Here is a 24,326-nt window from a genome sequence, read left to right as displayed (position 1 = left end):
ACTACCCTAGTGGAAACACCCTACTAGAAACACACTACCCTACTAGAAACGCACTACCCTACTAGAAACACAATACCATACTAGAAACACACTACCCTACTGGAAACCTACTACTCTACTAGAAACCTACTACCCTACTATTTTCACACTACCCTACTATTTTCACACTACCCTACTAGAAACACACTACCCAACTAGAAACACACTACCCTACTAGAAACATTCTACTAGAAACACACTACCCTACTAGAAACACACTACCCAACTAGAAACACACTACCCAACTAGAAACACACTACCCTACTAGAAACACCCTACTAGAAACACCCTACTAGAAACATACTACCCTACTAGAAACATCCTACTGGAAACACACTACCCTAGTGGAAACACCCTACTAGAAACACACTACCCTACTAGAAACACACTACCCTACTAGAAACACAATACCATACTAGAAACACACTACCCTACTGGAAACCTACTACTCTACTAGAAACCTACTACCCTACTATTTTCACACTACCCTACTATTTTCACACTACCCTACTAGAAATGCACTACCTTACTAGAAACACACTACCCTACTAGCAACACACTACCCTACTAGAAACATCTTACTAGAGACACGCTACCCTACTAAAAACACACTACTAGAAATAAACTAGCCTAAAAGAAACACCCTACTAGAAACACAATACTAGAAATACACTACCCTACTAGAAACACCCTACTAGAAACATCCTACTAGAAACACCCTACTAGAAACACACTACCCTAATAGAAACATCATACTAGAAACACACTACCCTACTAGAAACATCATACTAGAAACACACTACCCTACTAGAAACACACTACCCTACCACAAACACACAACAACAAACACACCACCCTACCAGAAACACATTATCCTACTAGAAACACATCACCTTACTGGAAACACACCACCTTACTGGAAACACACTACCCTACTACAAACACAAAACAACAAATACACCACCCTACTAGAAACACACTACCCTACTAGAAACACACTACCCTACTAAAAACACACTACCCTACTAGAAACAGACTACCCTACTCGAAACACACTACCCTACTACAAACACACAACAAACACACCACCCTACTAGAAACACACTACCCTACTAGAAACACCCTACCCTACTACAAACACACAACAAACACACCACCCTACTACAAACACACTAAAATACTAGAAACACCTTATCCTACTACAAACATACAACAAGAAACACACCACCCTAATAGAAACACACTACCCTACCAGAAACAGACTGCCCAACTAGAAACACACTACCCTTCTAGAAACACACTACCCTACTAGAAACACACTACCCTACTAGAAACACACTACAACAAACACACCACCCTACTAGAAACACACTACCCTACTAGAAACAAACTACCCTACTCGAAACGCACTACCCTACTACAAACACACAACAAACACACCACCCTACTAGAAACACACTACCCTACTAGAAACACCCTACCCTACTACAAACACACAACAAACACACCACCCTACTACAAACACACTAAAATACTAGAAACACCCTATCCTACTACAAACATACAACAAGAAACACACCACCCTAATAGAAACACACTACCCTACTAGAAACACACTACCCTACTAGAAACACACTACAACAAACACACCACCCTACTAGAAACACACTACCCTACTAGAAACAAACTACCCTACTCAAAACACACTACCCTACTACAAACACACAACAAACACACCACCCTACTAGAAACACACTACCCTACTAGAAATACACTAACCTACTAGAAACACAATACCCTACTACAAACACACTACCCAACTAGAAACAGACTACCCTACTCGAAACACACTACCCTACTACAAACACACAACAAACACACCACCCTACTAGAAACACACTACCCTACTAGAAACACCCTACCCTACTACAAACACACAACAAACACACCACCCTACTACAAACACACTAAAATACTAGAAACACCCTATCCAACTACAAACACACTACAACAAACACACCACCCTACTAGAAACACACTACCCTACTAGAAACAAACTACCCTACTCAAAACACACTACCCTACTACAAACACACAACAAACACACCACCCTACTAGAAACACACTACCCTACTAGAAATACACTACCCTACTAGAAACACAATACCCTACTACAAACACACTACCCTACTGGAAACATACTACCCTACTACAAACACACCACCCTACTACAAACACACTACCCTACTAGAAACACACTACCCTACTAGAAATGTACTACCTTACTAGAAACACACTACTAGAAACACCCTACTAGAAACATCCTACTAGAGGCACGCTACCCTACTAGAAACACACTACTAGAAATACACTACCCTATTAGAAACACCCTACTAGAAACACCTTACAAGAAACACACTACCCTACTGGAAACACACTACCCTACTAGAAACACACTACCCTAGTAGAAACACCCTACAAGAAACACCCTACTCAAAACACCCTACTTGAAACAACCTACTAGAAACACCCTACTAGAAACACACTACCCTACTAGAAACATTCTACTAGAAACACACTACCCTACTAGAAACACACTACCCAACTAGAAACACACTACCCAACTAGAAACACACTACCCTACTAGAAACATTCTACTAGAAACATTCTACTAGAAACACACTACCCTACTAGAAATACACTACCCAACTAGAAACATTCTACTAGAAACACACTACCCTACTAGAAACACACTACCCAACACACTACCCAACTAGAAACACACTACCCTACTAGAAACATTCTACTAGAAACACACTACCCTACTAGAAACACACTACCCAACTAGAAACACACTACCCAACTAGAGACACACTACCCTACTAGAAACACCCTACTAGAAACATACTACCCTACTAGAAACATCCTACTGGAAACACACTACCCTAGTGGAAACACCCTACTAGAAACACACTACCCTACTAGAAACACACTACGATACTAGAAACACACTACCCTAGTAGAAACACCCTACTAGAAACACACTACCCTACTGGAAACACACTACTCTACTAGAAACAGACTCACACACTCTCCCTCTCTCACATACACACACACAAACACACACACACACAGACTCACTCAGCCACGTACACACACACACACACAAACACACACACACACAGACTCACTCAGCCACATACACACACACACACACACACACACACACACACACACACACACACACACACACACACACACACACAGACTCACTCAGCCACGTACACACACACACACACACACACACACACACACACACACACACACACACACACACACACACACACACACACACACACACACACATACACACATCCTGTGCATTTGACCTTCTTGCAGATGCTGGCAGCAGGCTTTTCTTCCCCAATATCACTCAAGCTTTTGACTCAGGCATCTGATCTCAGATGCAACACTTTTCTCCTCCGCCATGCTGAATAGGGGTTTTGACCCTGTGCGTGTATGTTCAAGTGTGTGTGTGTTTGTGTGTGTGCTTTATCTGTTCAAGTGAAAATTCCATTCTGGTCCATGCAGAACTTGGCATACACATCTCATGAGGAGTGAGAGAGGCTCTCAACTAAAGCATTTAACCATTGCCACTAAACATCTGCCCTTATTTTGGATCTTAATTTGATCACCCTGTTGCAGGAGAACTATGCAGGATATTTAAAATGTGTAGTGTATTTGAGGTTTAAATAGGCTTCTGAAGTTTGTAATTTCCACTTATGAAAGATCTATCAATTGTATTTATTTTTATTTTTATTTATTTAACTAGGCAAGTCAGTTAAGAACAAATTCTTATTTACAATGACGACCTACCCCGGACAAACCCGGATGACGCTGGGCCAATTGTGCGCCGCCCTATGGGACTCCCAATCACGGCCGGATGTGATACAGCCTGGATCAATCCCTTCCATTAACAACAATAATTCACATTTCCTGTTGCTGCAGGATTATTTTCCTACTGTAGCAAACTGGCTCAAATGAAGATCTTATTGGGACAGATCTACTAAGAGTCTGCACCTGAAGAGTTTCTTTCCAAAACACTACACGTATATACATTTTCAGAAATGTTGGTAAATTAGCTTTATTGTTTAAAGAACTTATGAAAGAGATTATTGTGTTTCACTACCTAATCATGGCATGGGATTGTTCAATGACAAACATGTATTTGTTTGAAATCTATCACTTGATGGTTTCATTTCAGAGAGACAAATAACCATGTTTTTTATGCAAAATGCTATGTATCTGTCACCCCTGCTCCCGCTAACCCCTCCCTGCCTTCTCCCCGTCACGCGCATCAGCGATAATTCCACTCACCTGGACTCAATCACCTGTTTATTACCTCACCTATATTTGTCAGTTCCCCATCTCTGTTCCCCGCTGCTGCATTCATTGTCGAATGTCGTTGCTTTGCCCGTGTGCTGACGCTGTGCCTGTCTTGTTTCATGTTTGTTCCTTATTAAATGTTGACTCCCCGTACCTGCTTCTCATCTCTGGTGTCGGTCCTTACAGTATCACCTCACTCTCAGAGAAATAAGTAGTACTACTAGGTTTTAAACAGTCAAATGTAACAAATATATATTTTTTAAATAAATAACTGTACAAATGATACATTTGTGACATCAATATCCCTATATACAGTGCATTCGGAAAGTATTCAGACCCCCCTCGACTTTTTCCACATTTTGTTACGTTACAGCCTTATTCTAAAATTGATTTAAAAAAAAATCCTCATCAATCTACACCCATACCCCACAATGACAAAGCTTTGGTGCCTTATTGGTACCTTATTTTGTATCCGTTGTTATGAGACTCACATTGAGCTCAGGTGCATCCTGTTTCCATTGATATTCCTTGAAATGTTTCTACAACTTGATTGGAGTCCACCTGTGGAAAATTCAATTGATTGGACATGATTTGGAAAGGCACACACCTGTCTAAATAACGTCCCACATTTGACAGTGCATGTCAGAGCAAAAACCAAGCCATGAGGTCGAAGGAATTGTCCAAAAAGCTCAGAGACAGGATCGTGTCGAGGCACAGATCTGGGGAAGGGTACCAAGAATTGTCTGCAGCATTGAAGGTCCCCAACACAGGGGCCTCCATTCTTAAATGGAAGAAGTTTGGAACTACCAAGACTCTTTCTAGAGCTGGCCGCCCAGCCAAACTGAGAAATCGGGGAAGAAGGGCCTTGGTCAGGGAGGTGACCAAGAACCCGATGGTCACACTAATTGAGTGCCAGAGTTCTTCTGTGGAGATGGGAGAACTTTCCAGAAGGATAACCATCTCGGCAGCACTCCAGCAATCAGGCCTTTATGGTAGGGTGGCCAGAAGGAAGCCACTCCTCAGTAAAAGGCACATGACAGCACGCTTGGGGTTTGCCAAAAGGCAACCTAAAGACTCTCAGACCATGAGAAACAAGATTCTCTGGTCTGATGAAACCAAGATTGAACTCTTTGGCCTGAATTGCAAACGTCACATCTGGAGGAAACCTGGCACCATCCCTACAGTGAGGCATGGTGTAAAATGTTTACGTTTGACATTTTAGTTATTTAGCACAGGGATTCCCAAACCTTTTCACTCAGGATCCCATTCTAGCATTGGGGAACATCGCGCCACGTCTATTTGTATGGGCAGAAGCACTGTTCATGACACAAACTGATCACAAACCTCTTTAATTACTTGTTACTTTTAATTCTTATTCTTATCCGTATTTTTATAAACTAGAGGTCGACTGATTAATCGGCATGGCCGATTAATTAGGGCTGATTTCAAGTTTCATAACAATCGGTAATCGGAATTTTTGGATGCCGATTATGGCCGATTACATTGCATTCCACGAGGAAGGAGGCTAACCACCTGTTACGCGAGTGCAGCAAGGAGCCAAGGTAAGTTGCTAGCTAGCATTAAACTTATTTTATAAAAAACAAGCAATCTTCACATAATCACTACACATGGTTGATGATATTACTAGGTTAACTAGCTTGTCCTGCATTGCATATAATCAATGCGGTGCCTGTTAATTTATCATCAAATCACAGCCTACTTCGCCAAAAGGATGATGATTTAACAAAAAACACAATCGTTGCACAAATGTACCTAACCATAAACATCAATGCCTTTCTTAAAATCAATACACAGAAGTATATATTTTTTAAACCTGCATATTTAGTTAAAAGAAATTCATGTTTGCAGGCAATATTAACTAGGGAAATTGTGTCAGTTCTCTTGTGTTCATTGCCCGCAGAGTCAGGGTATATGCAACAGTTTGGGCCGCCTGGCTTGTTGCGAACTAATTAGCCAGAATTTTACATAATTATGACATAACATTGAAGGTTGTGCAGTGTAACAACAATATTTATACTTAGGGTTGCCACACATTTGATAAAATACGGAACGGTTCTGTATTTCACTGTAAGAATAAACGTTTTGTTTTTCGAAATTATAGGATTTAACCATATTAATGACCAAAGGCTCGTATTTCTGTGTTTACTATATCATAATTAAGTCTATGATTTGAGATTTGATAGAGCAGTCTGACTGAGCGGAGGCAGGCAGCAGCAGGCTCGAAAGCATTCATTCAAACTTTACTGCATTTGCCAGCAGCTCTTAGCAATGCTTGATTCACTGCACAGTTTATGACTTCAAGTCTATCAACTCCTGAGATTAGGCTGGCAATACTAAAGTGCCTATTACAACATCCAATAGTTTTTTTTATTTTATTTTTTTTTACATTTTTTAGTCATTTAGCAGACGCTCTTATCCAGAGCAACTTACAGTAGTGAATGCATACATTTTTATTTTATTTTTTGTTCTGTGCTGGCCCCCCGTGGGAATCGAACCCACAACCCTGGTGTTGCAAACACCATGCTCTACCAACTGAGCTACAGGGAAGGCTAGCAATAGTCAAAGGAATATGAAATAGAAATGGTATAGAGAGAAATAGTCAACGTGTTATAATTCATATAATAACTACAACCTAAAACTTCTTAACTGGGAATATTGAAGAACTGGGAATATTGAACCACCAGCTTTTATATGTTCTGAGCAAGGAACTTAAACGTTAGCTTTTTGACATGGCACATATTGCACTTTTACTTTCTTCTCCAACACTGTGTTTTTGTATTATTTAAACCAAATTGAGCATGTTTCATTATTTATTTTTGACTAAATAGATTTTATTTATGTATTATATTAAGTTAAAATAAAAGTGTTCATTTAGTATTGTTGTAATTGTCATTATTACAAATAAATTTTAAAAATCGGCCGATTAATCGGCACCGGCTTTTTTTGGCCCTCCAATAACCGGTATCGGTATCGGCGTTGAAAAATCATAATCGGTCGACTTCTATTTTAAACTGCATTGTTGGTTAGGGGCTCGTACTGTAAGTAAGCATTTCACTATAAGGTCTACACCTGTTGTATTTGGCGCATGTGACTAATACAATTTGATTTGATTTGTTGGTGGAGAGAACATTTTGCAGGTTTAAAGCATATTTCCTGCAATTCTAGAAGTTTTGTCATGCGGTTGAGAGAAAATGTTGCAGTTTTAAAGAAAATTTCCTTGCAATTATATACATTTTGCCATGTCTAATGTATACTGCTCAAAAAAATAAAGGGAACACTTAAACAACACAATGTAACTCCAAGTCAATCACACTTCTGTGAAATCAAACTGTCCACTTAGGAAGCAACACTGATTGACAATAAATTTCACATGCTGTTGTGCAAATGGAATAGACAACAGGTAGAAATTATAGGCAATTAGCAAGACACCCCCAATAAAGGAGTGGTTCTGCAGGTGGTAACCACAGACCACTTCTCAGTTCCTATGCTTCCTGGCTGATGTTTTGGTCACTTTTGAATGCTGGCGGTGCTTTCACTCTAGTGGTAGCATGAGACGGAGTCTACAACCCACACAAGTAGATCAGGTAGTGCAGCTCATCCAGGATGGCACATCAATGCGAGCTGTGGCAAGAAGGTTTGCTGTGTCTGTCAGTGTAGTGTCCAGAGCATGGAGCCGCTACCAGGAGACAGGACAGTACATCAGGAGACGTGGAGGAGGCCGTAGGAGGGCAACAACCCAGCAGCAGGACCGCTACCTCCGCCTTTGTGCAAGGAGGAGCAGGAGAAGCACTGCCAGAGCCCTGCAAAATGACCTCCAGCAGGCCACAAATGTGCATGTGTCTGCTCAAACGGTCAGATACAGACTCCATGAGGGTGGTATGAGGGCCGACGTCCACAGGTGGGGGTTGTGCTTACAGCCCAACACCGTGCAGGATGTTTGGAATTTGCCAGAGAACACCAAGATTGGTAAATTCGCCACTGGCGCCCTGTGCTCTTCACAGAGGAAAGCAGGTTCACACTGAGCACATGTGACAGACGTGACAGTCTGGAGACACCGTGGAGAACGTTCTGCTGCCTGCAACATCCTCCAGCATGACCGGTTTGGCGGTGGGTCAGTCATGGTGTGGGGTGGCATTTCTTTGGGGGGCAGCACAGCCCTCCATGTGCTCGCCAGAGGTAGCCTGACTGCCATTAGGTACCAAGATGAGATCCTCAGACCCCTTGTGAGACCATATGCTGGTGCGGTTGGCCCTGGGTTCCTCCTAATGCAAGACAATGCTAGACCTCATGTGGCTGGAGTGTGTCAGCAGTTCCTACAAGAGGAAGGCATTGATGCTATGGACTGGCCCGCCCGTTCCCCAGACCTGAATCCAATTGAGCACATCTGGGACATCATGTCTCGCGCCATCCACCAACGCCATGTTGCACCACAGACTGTCCAGGAGTTGGCGGATGCTTTAGTCCAGGTCTGGGAGGAGATCCCTCAGGAGACCATCCGTCACCTCATCAGGAGCATGCCCAGGCGTTGTAGGGAGGTCATACAGGCACGTGGAGGCCACACACACTACTGAGCCTCATTTTGACTTGTTTTAAGGACATTACATCAAAGTTGGATCAGCCTGTAGTGTGGTTTTCCACTTTAATTTTGAGTGTGACTCCAAATCCAGATCTCCATGGGTTGATAAATTGGATTTCCATTGATTATTTTTGTGTGATTTTGTTGTCAGTACATTCAACTATGTAAAGAAAAAAGTATTTAATAAGATTATTTCATTCATTCAGATCTAGGATGTGTTATTTTAGTGTTCCCTTTATTTTTTTGAGCAGTGTACATTCATGAGATATTTGAGTGACTCAAACACTACAACAAAACCTATGGGCTAAAAATCCAAGCTAAAAAACGTTAGCTGCATGGGCTAGTTGATCTGGACATTTCTGACAAGCTATAAATAGCTCTCTAAGGTATGCACTGACCGACATGTCAAGAGGAACACTGATCAAATCAAAAGTTATTTGTCACATGCGCAGAATACAACAAGTGTAGACCTTACCGTGAAATGCTTACTGACAAGCCCTTATCCAACAGTGCAGCTCAAGAAGAGTTAAGAAAATATTAACCAAATAAACTAAAGTAAAAATAATAAAAAGCAACACAACAACATAACAATAACGAGGCTATATGCAGGGGGTACCGGTACCGAGTCAGTGTGCGGGGGTACAGGATAGAGGTCATTTGTACATGTAGGTAGGGGTGAAGTGACTATGCATAGATAATGAAGAGCGAGTAGTAGCAGTGTACAAAACAAATGGGGGGGGGGGGGGTCAATGTAATAGTCCGGGGGCCATTTGATTAAAGGTTCAGCAGTCTTATGTCTTGGGGGTAGAAGCTGTTAAGGAGCCTTTTGGTCCTAGACTTGGCGCTCCGGTACCGCTTGCCGTGCGGTTGCAGAGAAAACAGTCTATGACTTGGGTGACTGGAGTCTCGGACAATTTTAGAGGCTTTCCTCTGACACCGTCTATTACATAGGTCCTGGATTGCAGGAAGCTTGGCCCCAGTGATGTACTGGGCCGTACGCACTACTCTCTGTAGCGCCTTGCGGTCAGATGCCGAGCAGTTGACATACCAAGCGGTGATGCAACCGGTCAGGATGCTCTCGATGGTGCAGCTGTAGAACTTTTATAGGATCTGGGGACCATTGCCAAATCTTTATAGTCTCCTGAGGGGGAAAAGGTTTTGTCGTGCCCTCTTCACAACTGTCTTGGTGTGTTTGGACCATGATAGATCGTTGGTGATGTGGACACCAAGGAACTTGAAACTCTCGACCCGCTCCACTACAGCCCCATTGATGTTAATGGGGGCCTGTTCGGCCCGCCTTTTTCTGTAGTCCACGATCAGCTTTTTTGTCTTGCTCACATTGAGGGAGAGGTTGTTTTCCTGGCACCACACTGACAGTTCTCTGACCTCCTCCCTATAGACTGCCTCATTGTTGTCGGTGATCAGGCCTACCACTGTTGTGTCTTCAGCAAACTTAATGATGGTGTTGGAGTCGTGTTTGGCCATGCAGTCGTGGGTGAACAGGGAGTACAGGAGGGGACTAAGCACACACCCCTGAAGGGCCCCAGTGTTGAGGATCAGTGTTGTTGCCTACCCTTAACACCTGGGGGCGGCCCGTCAGGAAGTCCAGGATCCAGTTGTAGAGGGCGGTGTTTAGTCCCAGGGTCCTTAGCTTAGTGATGAGCTTCGTGGGCACTATGGTGTTGATTGACTACTGAGCTGTAGTCAATGAACAGCATTCTCACATAGGTGTTCCTTTTCTCCAGGTGGGGAAGGGCAGTATGGAATGCGATTGAGATTGCACAATCTGTGGATCTGTTGGGGCAGTATGTGAATTGGAGTGGGTCTAGGGTATCTGGGAGGATGCTGTTGATGTGAGCCATGACCAGCCTTTCAAAGCACTTCATGGCTACCGATGTGAGTGCTATGGGTCGGTAATCATTTAGGCAGGTTACCTTCGCTTCCTTGGGCACAGGGACTATGATGGTCTGCTTGAAACATGTAGGTATTACAAACTCTGTCAGGGGGAGGTTGAAAATGTCAGTGAAGACACTTGCCAGTTGGTACGTCCTGGTAATCCATCAGGCCCCGCGGCTTTGTGAATCTTGACCTGTCTAAAGGTCTTGCTCACATCGGCTACCGAGAGCGTTATCACAGTCATCCAGAACAGCTGGTGCTCTTGTGCATGCTTCAGTGTTGCTTGCCTCGAAGCGAGCATAAAATGCATTTAGCTCATCTGGTAGGCTCGCGTTACTGGGCAGCTCACGTCAGGGTTTCCCTTTGTAGTCCGTAATAGTTTTCAAGCCCTGCCACAACCGACGAGCGTTGAAGCTGGTGGAGTAGGATTCAATCTTAATCCTGTATTCACGCTTTGCTTGTTTGATGGTTCGTCTGAGGGCATAGCGGGATTTCTTATAGCCGTACAGATTAGTGTCCCGCTCCTTGAAAGCGGCAGCTTGATGCAGATGTTGCCTGTAATCCATGGCTTCTGGTTGCGATATGTACGTACGGTCACTGATGATGCACTACCCAATTTCGAAATTGCACCCTGTGCATTCTACTACTACAACTTTCAAGAGTAGGTTCCAGACTGAGTTCCTTAAAAACAAAATACGCCCTGACAACCAGTTTGGGAACCACAGATTTAGCAGATGCTCTTATCCAGAGCGAATTACAGTGAGTGCATTCATCTTAAGATACCTAGGTGTGACGACTACATATCACAGTCAAATAAACAGTATACTAACATTCCATTCCAGCTAAACAATGGAAAATATGATATGTGGTGTTTGAAGAAAAAATTATCATTTTAATACACACCTAAAATATATGAATTTATGAACAGGATATATATGAACAGGAATATTTTACACACCCATGAAGGTAACCACAAGTAATTTACTTGTGAAAAAACACAAATGTGGGCCTCCTGAGTGGTGCAGCGGTCTAAGGCACTGCATTGCCATGCTTGAGGCGTCACTAAATACCCGAGTTCGATCTCAGGCTGTGTCGTGACCGGGTTAGGGGAGGGTTTGGCCGGGGGGCTTTACTTGGTTCATCGCGCTCTAGTGACTCCTTGTGGCGGGCCAGGTGCCTGTAAGCTGACTTCAGTTGAACTGTGTTTCATCCGACACATTGATGCGGGCGAGTCATGACTCAACCCTCGCCTCTCCCGAGCCCATTGGGGAGTTACAGCAATGAAACAAGATTGAAATGGGTGATAAAAAAGTGCAATTTATTTTATTTTTTTAATTGGTGCTTAAAGAGTTTTGGAAATAAACTCTTCACCTGTTCTTTCCACAGAAAGTTAAGCACAGAAGATCAAACAAAAGTCTAGGAGAAGGAATAATACATTTATGATAAAATCTCTGTTTTATCCCCTATTGAAGAAACAACAGCAGGTTCTTTGTACAGGCCTAGCTGCAACATTGTAAGCTAACACATTCCATGCTAACAGGCTACGTGCTTACTTTGATCTATAAACCCCTGCTAAATCTGATCGTATGTACAGTACAAATCCTATCAATATAAAGCTCTGCACCATACGTATGAAACAAATGTGAGCCATTAACATTTAGGTTCATCTCTGTAGATATCAATAAGACTACACAGCATGGGACAATAAAATCATAATCATTCTCCGTCTGTTTATTCCTCATTGATCTGGCGTGGCATCTGCGTAAATGAATATGGATTTCTATGACCGGTCTAAATCACAACACTGTTTACTGTTTGGAGGGTTGGCATGGAGAAGAACTAAGACTTAACTGGTTTGCACTGCCGCACCGTTTTAAGTCTGTAGATAAACTATATGTGGAATGGAGTGAGGGAATGGCTAGCAGACTGACGGACAGACAGACAGCCAAGGATAGGACAGATAAGTAGGAAGATGGGAATGGCTAGCAGACAGACGGACAGACAGGCAGAGGACAAAGAGGTAGGAAGATGGCCGAAGATGTTCGCTTTCTCTCACAGTGCAGCGTTATTAGACTATACAGGGAGGTGGGAGAAGAGATGTTACAAATATCAAATATCATAAAACATGGAGGCTTCGTTACGTTGACCATTTAATGGATGTAATGTGTCCATTGATCTGTTTCCTCATCACATATTCTCCCCGTCACAGACCTTATCTGAAGAATACTGCAGTGTGGCAAAAATAACCAACTTGCATCAAAACATACGCCAGCATTTTACTGAGAAACAATCAATACAACAAGAGCAGAATATCTTTTAAAAAGAGTTTGTCACCAGACACACGCATGCATGCACGCGCGCACACACACACACATACACACTCCCCACAGAGGCTCATGACTCAGGACTCTGGCAGCAGCAACACCATTTACCTCCAATCTGCCACCCTTAGTCAAGATACGGCACTCCAATCAGCTCATAATGGAACCCAACACACAACCTCCATTTCCTGCTCCACTCCTCGTACTGACTCAATTACACTAGACCTGCCTCTCTAATGCACACTCTACTGAGACCAGGAAGTCAGAGAGGGAGGTATGAAGAGAGAGGGATAGAGAGAGATCAACAGAGAGTGAGAGAAAAAGACAGACAGATAGAGAGAGAGAGAGAGAGAGAGAGAGAGAGAGAGGAGGAAGAGAAAGAGAGAGAGCAGAATGGGACAGGAGCCTTCTCTCTGTCAGGGTTCTAAAGGTTTGGCTCCAGTCCACCACAATGGGAGAGAGACACTGAGAGATGTACTGTATTTTCATTAAACATATGACAGTGCATTCATGTCAGACAGCCAAACACATGCATAGAAATGTGTCCGACACACACACACACACACACACACACACACACACACCACACACACACACACACACACACACACACACACACACACACACACACACACACACACACACACACACACACACACACACACACACACACACACTGTCTCTTACCTCTAAAACATGCTCAGCCTGTTGCTCCCTGTCCAGTTTCCTGGACGTGGTAGTGATGACACCTGTGAACACAGACACGGACACATCAGAGAGAAGAACTAACAAACACATACAGGAACATCAAATGTATTTATGAAGCCCTTTTTACATCAGCATATGTCAAAGTGCTATACAGAAGCCCAGCCTAAAACCCTAAAGCAATGCAAACGTAGAAGCACAGTGGCTAGGAAAAACTCCCTAGAAAGGCAGAAACCTAGGAAGAAACCTAGAGAGAAGCCAGGCTCTAAGGAGTGGCCAGTCCTCTTCTGGCTGTGCTGGGTGTAGATTATAAGAGTGCATGGCCATTAAGGCCAGATTGTTCTTCAAGATGTTCAAATATTCATAGATTACCAGCAGGGTCAAATAAAAATCCCAGTGGTTGTAGCAACAGGTCAGCACCTCAGGAGTAAGTTTTCTTAACTGTAGCTACACTACCGTTCAAAAGTTTGGGGTCACTTAGAAATGTCCTTGTTTTTGAAAGAAAAGCAATTTTTTGGTCCATTAAAATAACATAAAATCGATCAGAAATACAGTGTAGACATTGTTAATGTTGTAAATGACTAAATTGCCAAGAAACTGAAGATCTCGTACAACGCTGTGTACTACTCCCCTCACAGAACAGCGCAAAATGGCTCTAACCAGAATAGAAATAGGAGTGGGAGGCCCCGGTGCACAACTGAGCAAGAAGACAAGTATATTAGAGTCTCAACGTCAACAGTGAAGAGGCGACTCCGGGATGCTGGTCTTCTAGGCAGAGTTGAAAAGAAAAAGCCATATATCTCAGACTCGCTAAATAAAATAAAAGATTAAGATGGGCAAAAGAACACAGACACTGGACAGAGGATGGCCAGCATCCCGGAGTCACCTCTTCACTGTTGAAGTTGAGACTGGTGTTTTGCGGGTACTATTTAATGAAGCTACCAGTTGAGGACTTGTGAGGCGTCTGTTTCTCAAACTAGACACTTTAATGTATTTGTCCTCTTGCTCAGTTGTGCACCGGGGCCTCCCACTCCTCATTTCTATTCTGGTTAGAGCCAGTTTGCGCTGTTCTGTGAAGGGAGTAGTACACATCGTTGTACGAGATCTTCAGTTTCATGGAAATTTCTCGCATGGAATAGCTTTCATTTCTCAGAACAAGAATAGACTGATGAGTTTGAGAAGAAAGTTCTTTGTTTCTGGCCATTTTGAGCCTGTAATCGAACCCACAAATGCTGATGCTCCAGATACTCAACTAGTCTAAAGAAGGCCAGTTTTATTGCTTCTTTAATCAGAACAACAGGTTACAGCTGTTCTAACATAATTGCAAAAGGGTTTTCTAATGATCAATTAGCCTTTTAAAATTATAAACTTGGATTAGCTAACACAACGTGCCATTGGAACACAGGAGTGATGGTTGCTGATAATGGACCTCTGTACGCCTATGTAGATATTCCATAAAAAATCTGCCATTTCCAGCTACAATAGTAATTTACAACATTAACAATGTCTACACTGTATTTCTGATCAATTTGATGTTATTTTAATGGACAAAAAATGAGCTTTTCTTTCAAAAACAAGGACATTTCTAAGTGACCCAAAACTTTTGAATGGTAGTGTAGATGCAAAACATATAAACAGCATCATGAATGTGTGGTCAAAAACAGCTTCAATAAGGCAACTAATGTCACATTTAATTAGTCAGATCTACTTATGATATTCCTACATTACCCTCATTAGCTCACAGGATACACATGCACACACACAAAAGTACACACAGGTACACACACGTACACACACGTACACACACGTACACACCGTGACTCCCACCGCCTAACAAAATGAGCATTGTGACAAGGTAATTACTGTGGGTTAGCATGGCTGTCCTACAGGAGGCTGTCTGAGGCTAATTACTGACACTAGTCTCTACTGCCCCTAATTGTTTTGTTACTTAATGTAATTACAGCAGAACAGAGAGAGAGAGCGAGAGAGAGGAATAAGAGAGAGAGAGAGAAGGAATAAGAGCGAGAGAAGGAGAAGGAATAACAGCGAGAGAAGGAGAAGGAATAACAGCGAGAGAAGGAGAAGGAATAAGAGCGAGAGAAGGAGAAGGAATAAGAGAGAGAGAGAGAAGGAATAAGAGCGAGAGAGAGAAGGAATAAGAGCGAGAGAGAGAATGAATAAGAGAGAGAGAGAGAAGGAATAAGAGCGAGAGAGAATGAATAAGAGAGAGAGAGAGAAGGAATAAGAGCGAGAGAGAGAAGGAATAAGAGCGAGAGAGAAAGAGAGAAGGAATAAGAGAGAGAGAGAAGGAATAAGAGCGAGAGAGAATGAATAAGAGAGAGAGAGAGAAGGAATAAGAGCGAGAGAGAGAAGGAATAAGAGCGAGAGAGAAAGAGAGAAGGAATAAGAGAGAGAGAGAGAGAAGGAATAAGAGAGAGAGAGAGAGGGCGAAGGACAAGGAATGGGAAAGAGAGAAACTGGAGGGAGAGGAGACTGTCAGGAGAGAGACAGTGTGACAGTGTGACAAGGTGCCTCGTCACATGGGACATTTCCCTCCATTACTTCTCACATGAATGGAAACATATGCTACCTTGCTAACGTTCAGTCAGTTTGAAAGAGACCTCAGGGGTGAGCAAGAATAGCCACTACTTCATTTACTGGTCACGCTACTGTACACCCCCTCTTCTCCTCCTCCCTTCTTCCTCCCATCACGTCTCACAGATCAATACAGCGTTTTAGGCCCTTGCAAGGTTTTCTGACAGTGTCAAGAGTTTGCTCGGTGAGAAAACAAAACAGTGGTGAGAAATAGAGCTTCTGGGGAGAGCACGCTCAACCTGGAGTGACGCATGCACGCCTTATATAATCTCCCTGATGGAAAATAGGAGCACAACTGAGATACAATGGTTCCACCTGGAGAATTGAGGATTGTCACACCCACACACACCCACACACACCCACACAGGTTTTGTTCTTCTATCCTCGTGGGGACCTAAAATTGATTTCAAAATCAACATCCTATTTTCCCTAACCCTAAACCTAAACCTACCCCTAACCCCAACTCCTAACCCTTACCCTAAACCTAACCACTAACCCCTTACCTTAACTCTAATTGCAACCCTAAACCTAACCCTTAACCTAAAATAGCCCCCCATATTCTCTCTCTCATTATTAATGATTGGTTAAACAGTAGGCGATGGGTTGTGTTCTAAGTGATGACAGTTAGAGGCAGGAGGTTTTTCTGGGCAGGCGATCAATGAGGGCAATCAACCCTGAAGGACCCCAGTGACCCAGAACTGAGCCGGACGGGTCCTGATCGACCCTCTCAATGGTGAGTCTGTCACTCTGTACACAACCTTTAAACACACACACACACACACCAATGTACTGTATCCGTTTTTGTTTACTTTCGTTCTAACTGGTGGGCTCAGAATAAAGAGAAGTTTATCAAATAAACTGGACTAGATTCATTCAGTCAATGTGTGTTTGTGTCTGGTTTATTTGTGGCCTGCTATAATACACACACTGACACACATAGTCACACACAGTCTCAGGAGGAAGGCCTTTTGAGAAAAACACTCTAGTGACTGCAGACTTGGGTAAACTTCTTATCATATGAAGAGAGAGGCATACAATAGAATAAACACACACACACACACACACACACACACACACACACACACACACACACACACACACACACACACAAAACAACCTGTGATGCTGAGGGGGACAATGTCAGCAAAGCCTGAACTCATTAGTCTAGAACTGGGCTTTAAAACAGAGAAAACAAGCTGATAAAATACTAACAATCAGAGAGGGTGGGGGAGACAGAGCGAGCGAGAGAGGGGGAATGCAGAAAGTGATAGAGACGGAGAGTGACAGAGATATACAGAGAGAAAGAGAGAGAGATCGGGGTGGGGTGCTGGAACGGAGGGAGTGAGAAAGGAGGGATAGAGAGAGAGAGAGAGATAGAAAGGAGGGACAGAGAGGCAGTGAGAGAGTAAAGGAAAGAAACAGAGAGTAAAACATAAGTGAAAGGATGAGGGAGAGAGAAAGACAGACAACGAGAAGGAAGCAGAGTGAGAGAGAGATTGAGAGAGCACAATTAAGAGGAGAGAGAGAGAAATAGAGAGAGAAAGAGAGAGACACCATTGTAAATACAACCTATATTGATGTTGATTTATTTTCCCTTTTGCACTTTAACTATTATTACAACACTGTATATAGACATAATATGACATTTGAAATGTTATTTTGGAGCTTTTGTGAGTTGAATGTACATTTTGGATTGTTTATTTCACTTTTGTTCATTATCTATTTCACTTGCTTTGGCAATGTAAACATATATTTCCCGTGCCAATAAAGCCTTAAAATTGAAATTGAATTGAATTGAGAGAGAGAGAGAGAGAGAGAGACAGAGAGAGAGAGAGGAGAGAGAGAGAGAGAGAGAGAGAGAGGCAGAGGAAAAGAAAGAGAGGAAGAGAGAGAGAGAGCAGAGCGGATTGGCCTCTCTCTCTCAGGGTTCCAAAGGTTCCAAAATTGGCAGATCAAAGCAAAACATCAAAATGCAGCCACTTGTGATCCTTTTTGCAACAGGGCCCAGCTCTTTGCACTCAAGATCTATAGTACAGCATATATCCTACATTATCACAAAGTATAGGAAAAGCTTTAAACCCCATAAAATATTAGGATCCATAAAACCAAAGGAAGTGGAGCATAGCATCAGGCTAGATGACCTGTGTAGCTTCTGCTATAGAAAGCTGTTTTCCATGTTAACGTATACAGCACAAAGCTGCTCCTCATTTTAGACCTGGCTAATTCTCAGCAATGGAAGCTTCTACTCTGATAAAAGCACACACATGTTTCATTCATACAGGCTCTACTGAAATGTAATGTTCATTTCATTATGCATGTGTGTTTGTGTGTGTGTGTGTGTGTGTGTGTGTGTGTGTGTGTGTGTGTGTGTGTGTGTGTGTGTGTGTGTGTGTGTCACAGGAAGGCCAAAAAGATCACCTGAACCACGGCTTGTTTGCCCCGCTACCATCCAGAAGGCAAGGTCAGTACAGGTGCATCAAAGCTGGGACCGAGAAGGTGTTTTTCAGTCTCTATCTCAAGCCATCAGACTGTTAAATAGCCATCACTAACCAGGTACCACCCGGTTACTCAACCCTGCACCTTAGAGGCTGCTGCATATATACACAGACTTGGAATCACTGGCCACTTTAATAATGGAACACTAGTCACTTTAATAATGTTTACATAGTGTTTTACTCATTTCATATGTACAGTACCAGTCAAAAGTTTGGACACACCTACTCATTCAAGGATTTTTCTTTATTTTTAATATTTTCTACATTGTAGAATAATAGTGAAGACAAGGTAGGGGTGGTATACAGAAGATAGCCCTATTTGGTAAAAGACCAAGTCCATAATGAACAACTCATTTGTTTTTCAACAGGACAATGACCCAACACACCGCCAGGCTGTTTAAGGGCTATTTGACCAAGAATTTGATTGATGGAGTTGGACCGCAGAGTGATGGAAAAGCAGCCAACATGTGCTCAGCATATGTGGGAACTCCCTTAAGACTGTTGGAAAAGCATTCCAGGTGAAGCTGGTTGAGAGAATGCCAAGAGTGTGCAAAGCTGTCATCAAGGCAAAGGGTGGCTACTTTGAAGAATCTCAAATATAAAATATATTTTGATTTGTTTAACACTTTTTTGGTTACTACGTTATTCCGTATGTGTTATTTCATAAAGAAAACCCCTTGAATAAGTAGGTGTCCAAACTTTTGACTGGTACTGCATAAACTGTATTTTAGTCAATGCCGCTCCGACATTGCTCGTCCTAATATTTATATTTCTTAACTGCATTATTTTACTTTTAGATTTGTGTGTATTGTTGTGAATTGTTAGATACTACAGCACTGTTGGAGCTAGGAACACAAGCATTTAGCTACACCCTCAATAACATCTGCTAAATATGTTGATGTGACCAATAACATTTGATTTGATTTGTTTGTGTGTACTGTGCTCCAAGTCCAACACGCTGGGCAGCAACACTCAATACAACCAAAGCTGGCAATATGAACAGAGAGAGTTTGAATGCTAGGACAAACAATGCCAAATCTAAAAACGCTATTGATGAAATGTGACAGGAAGGCTTTACGCTACATTAGCCCTTGGACAGTAATGCTAACGCAGATGTGCTAACCATTCCATAGAGAATGACTGGCAAGCCTTCGGTCTAGTTAGCGCTCGGCTATTAGCTTTAACTCTTGCAGCATCTGGAAGTATATTGAAAAACAGCACTCACAGACGTCTGTCCAGACACACTTTGACTAGAAATATCTCAGACATCATACAAGATCTTTGAGGCTCAAAACATACCAGACACAAACTACAAACATATTCAGTATACAGATAGTCAGATGCAAACACACACTCATTAGGGGTAGCAGGTAGCCTAGTGGTTAGAGCGTTGGGCCAGTAACTGAAAGGTTGCTGGATCGAATCCCCGAGCTGACAAGGTAAAAATCTGTCATTCTGCCCCTGAACAAAGCAGTTAACCTGCTGTTCCCCTGTAGGCTGTCATTGTAAATAAGAATCTGTTCTTAACTGACTTGCCTCATAAATAAAGGTTAAAATAAAAAGGGGGTTTAAACAAGATTGGGATCCTTAAAAATCCCTAACTGAAAAACTAGGTATTTTTGTTTTTTTCCCCCCACAAAATTAAAATTACAGTACAGTTATCACCAAAAAATAAAATGTTCCATTGTATAGCTTAACTATAGGCTGTAAAAGGCCTGGGGAAAGTTGTGTAATTTAAATAAAACCAGAGAGGAAGAGGAACTGTAATCTACTTTGGTGAATTTGCGAGGCATGCAAGCAAGACAAGACATTACGAGATTCAGATGAAGTCACAGTTCTTTCTGCCTGCCCCCTCCTCCTGTCTCTCCCTCCTGTCTCTCCCTCCTGTCTCTCCCTCCTGTCTCTCCCTGCTGTCTCTCCCTCCTGTCTCTCCCTCCTGTCTCTCCCTCCTGTCTCTCCCTCCTGTCTCTCCCTCCTGTCTCTCCCTGCTGGCTCGCCTGGGTCGTATTCATTACGCCGATTCGGTTGCAAAACATCTTGGAATGGAAGCAAAAGAGACGGGGAGGGACCTTCATTTTAGTTGCAAACTGTTTGGAATAATGATTACACCCCTGCTCTTTCTCTTTGCTAATGATGCGAGTGTGTGTTCAGTCTTCGGTCTGCTGCGTGTAGAATATCCTACCTTATTCATTGATGATAGGCCCTGCTTTACTGAAGTTGTGAGACATTGCACGCAAAGTAATTGCGAGATACAGCATTCCATTGCGATAGATAGGCCTAGTGCACAGTTCTGACTCTGTCTGCCTGGTAGCCGACCTGCCTGTTCTGTGTCCCTCCCCTCTCTCTCCGTCCTCGCTACAAAAGATGCAAGTGTTTGTGTTCTCGGAAGTATGGCAACTAATCAGTCTCATCCTTTCCAAAAATACAGAATCTTAGGAGTTGATTCCTAGCAGAATAAAATCTTGATACTCAGAAATGGAAATTGACATCAGGAGTCGACGTGCAAGCAGTCAAGGAATCAATTATTTTGGAGTTGAATCTCCACCACTATGTCATCGTTGTTAACAATTGAAAAATGGCAGAAAAGGCAAGCGACAGCAGTGAAGTCCTGTAGGGCAATACATTGAGAAGTTAACGCTATGTATGGTGGAATTTAGGTACAGTAATGGTAGTGCATGTGCCATACTTTACCATCTGAAAGAGATGCACTGTGAGACGCAAACCATTGCTAAGCAGCTGCACTGTGAATTCACCTTTTAATGGAAAAGTACATTTTTCTAAATGTTTAAACATTAAGAAAAATGTTCCATTTGTCACATCCTTACTTCTCCCACATTACTCAGAGTAAAGACAGACACGCTCAACAAAGACATCATAAACACACTTCCACGCTAGAGACGCAACCCAGAAGTCAACAAAATGCAAAGTAGCTGGTGATAAATCTTTATATATTTCAACATTGGATGTGGCATGGCGATTGAGACTGGCTGGGTTAGGGAACAGCTGCAAGCTAGCTTGAATTTGCATTTTAATTAGAACGAGGCGTAATTAAAGGCAATTAGCTGAAATAACAATAATAGCAGCAATCACTGCACAGAGCCATGTAGCAAAGAGCTAATGACTGACGCTAATGCTATCAGGACAGGCCTACTGCAGACTGACTCAGCCACTAATGACTGACGCTAATGCTATCAGGACAGGCCTACTGCAGACTGACTCAGCCACTAATGACTGACGCTAATGCTATCAGGACAGGCCTACTGCAGACTGACTCAGCCACTAATGACTGACGCTAATGCTATCAGGACAGGCCTACTGCAGACTGACTCAGCCACTAATGACTGACGCTAATGCTATCAGGACAGGCCTACTGCAGACTGACTCAGCCACTAATGACTGACGCTAACGCTAACAGGACAGGCCTACTGCAGACTGACTCAGCCACTAATGACTGACGCTAACGCTAACAGGACAGGCCTACTGCAGACTGACTCAGCCACTAATGACTGACGCTAACGCTAACAGGACAGGCCTACTGCAGACTGACTCAGCCACTAATGACTGACGCTAACGCTAACAGGACAGGCCTACTGCAGACTGACTCAGCCACTAATGACTGACGCTAACGCTAACAGGACAGGCCTACTGCAGACTGACTCAGCCACTAATGACTAACGCTAACGCTAACAGGACAGGGCCTACTGCAGACTGACTCAGCCACTAATGACTAACGCTAACGCTAACAGGACAGGCCTACTGCAGACTGACTCAGCCACTAATGACTGACGCTAACGCTAACAGGACAGTCCTACTGCAGACTGACTCAGCCACTAATGACTGACCGCTAACGCCTAACAGGACAGCCTACTGCAGACTGACTCAGCCACTATGACTGACGCTAACGCTAACAGGACAGGCCTACTGCAGACTGACTCAGCCACTAATGACTGACGCTAACGCTAACAGGACAGGCCTACTGCAGACTGACTCAGCCACTACTGACTAACGCTAACGCTAACAGGACAGGCCTACTGCAGACTGACTCAGCCACTAATTGACTGGACGCTAACGCTAACAGGACAGGCCTACTGCAGACTGACTCAGCCACTAATGACTAACGCTAACGCTAACAGGACAGGCCTACTGCAGACTGACTCAGCCACTAATGACTAACGCTAATGCTAACAGGACAGGCCTACTGCAGACTGACTCAGCTAGAGGTAATCATAACACACAGACAGCAGGACTCTACTTGAGTCTACTGAGAGACCAAGAAGGGAGCTAACAAGTGAGTCCTTCACGCCTGGACTACCCCTGTACGTTTAGCTCTAGATTTAGTCTGTGCTAAGTTTGGTCCGTACTAAAAGGTATCAGTACCAAGTTTGTCTGCACTAGACCTGATATGCTCAACATATTTTTGACCACTGACTTGTAGCATCCAAGTTAAAGCCCCCTCCATCTTTTTCTCTAAGCGCAGACAGTGTTCCTCACTAGCCAGACGGCCAAGCCTCTTTATGAATGACAATATTAGAAACGCAATTATGCAACATCAGTTCAAACACCTAGGAGCCAAAGCCTGTTAACTGCCGTTGTGGTATAGCGTAGGTGTGTTTGTGTGTGGCTTTAGAATGGGAGTCAGGGGAGGGGTGGGCTTAAAGTGCAGTTAAATTAATCAACAGAGAAAAGGGAAAGAGAAACACTGTATGTAAAAGAAAGAGAGTGTTTAGGATCTGGGAGGAAGATCTAGGTGATTAACTGCCTAATGTAGCAACACTTTAACTAGCAGAAAAGATCAGAATGGAAAATACATCAATGTTAATTGTCCTACTGGGAGGTAGAATATGTTGAGTGTCCTCCCGTATTGCTATGTGTGTTATACGTGTGTCATATATCTTCATCATGTAGTGTGAAGGTGAGATAGGATGGTGCTAGTGCGATAGGATGGTGCTAGTGTGATAGGATGGTGCTAGTGAGACAGGATGGTGCTAGTGAGATAGGATGGTGCTAGTGTGATAGGATGGTGCTAGTGTGATAGGATGGTGCTAGTGAGATAGGATGGTGCTAGTGAGATAGGATGGTGCTAGTGTGATAGGATGGTGCTAGTGCGATAGGATGGTGCTAGTGTGATAGGATGGTGCTAGTGAGATAGGATGGTGCTAGTGAGATAGGATGGTGCTAGTGCGATAGGATGGTGCTAGTGCGATAGGATGGTGCTAGTGCGATAGGATGGGTGCTACGTGCGATAGGATGGTGTTTAGTGAGTTTTAGGATGGTGTTAGTGATATAGGATGG

General features: G+C 43.1%; 1 protein-coding gene across 6 annotated transcripts in view; it reads right to left on the bottom strand.

Moving 5' to 3' along the window:
* The window catches only part of LOC115163664 (protocadherin Fat 3), a 325,153-nt gene that overhangs the window by 94,911 nt on the left and 205,916 nt on the right, over positions 1–24,326 (bottom strand). For all 6 annotated transcript variants that reach the window (XM_029715717.1, XM_029715715.1, XM_029715718.1 and 3 more), the window contains one exon: positions 13,927–13,988. In XM_029715717.1, the coding sequence (XP_029571577.1) occupies positions 13,927–13,988 (62 nt within the window). The remainder of the gene's footprint in view (positions 1–13,926; positions 13,989–24,326) is intronic.

The sequence above is a fragment of the Salmo trutta genome, chromosome 26 (assembly GCF_901001165.1).
Source record: "Salmo trutta chromosome 26, fSalTru1.1, whole genome shotgun sequence".
In the NCBI taxonomy this organism is placed as follows: domain Eukaryota; kingdom Metazoa; phylum Chordata; class Actinopteri; order Salmoniformes; family Salmonidae; genus Salmo; species Salmo trutta.
This window is presented reverse-complemented; position numbering and strand designations above follow the sequence as displayed.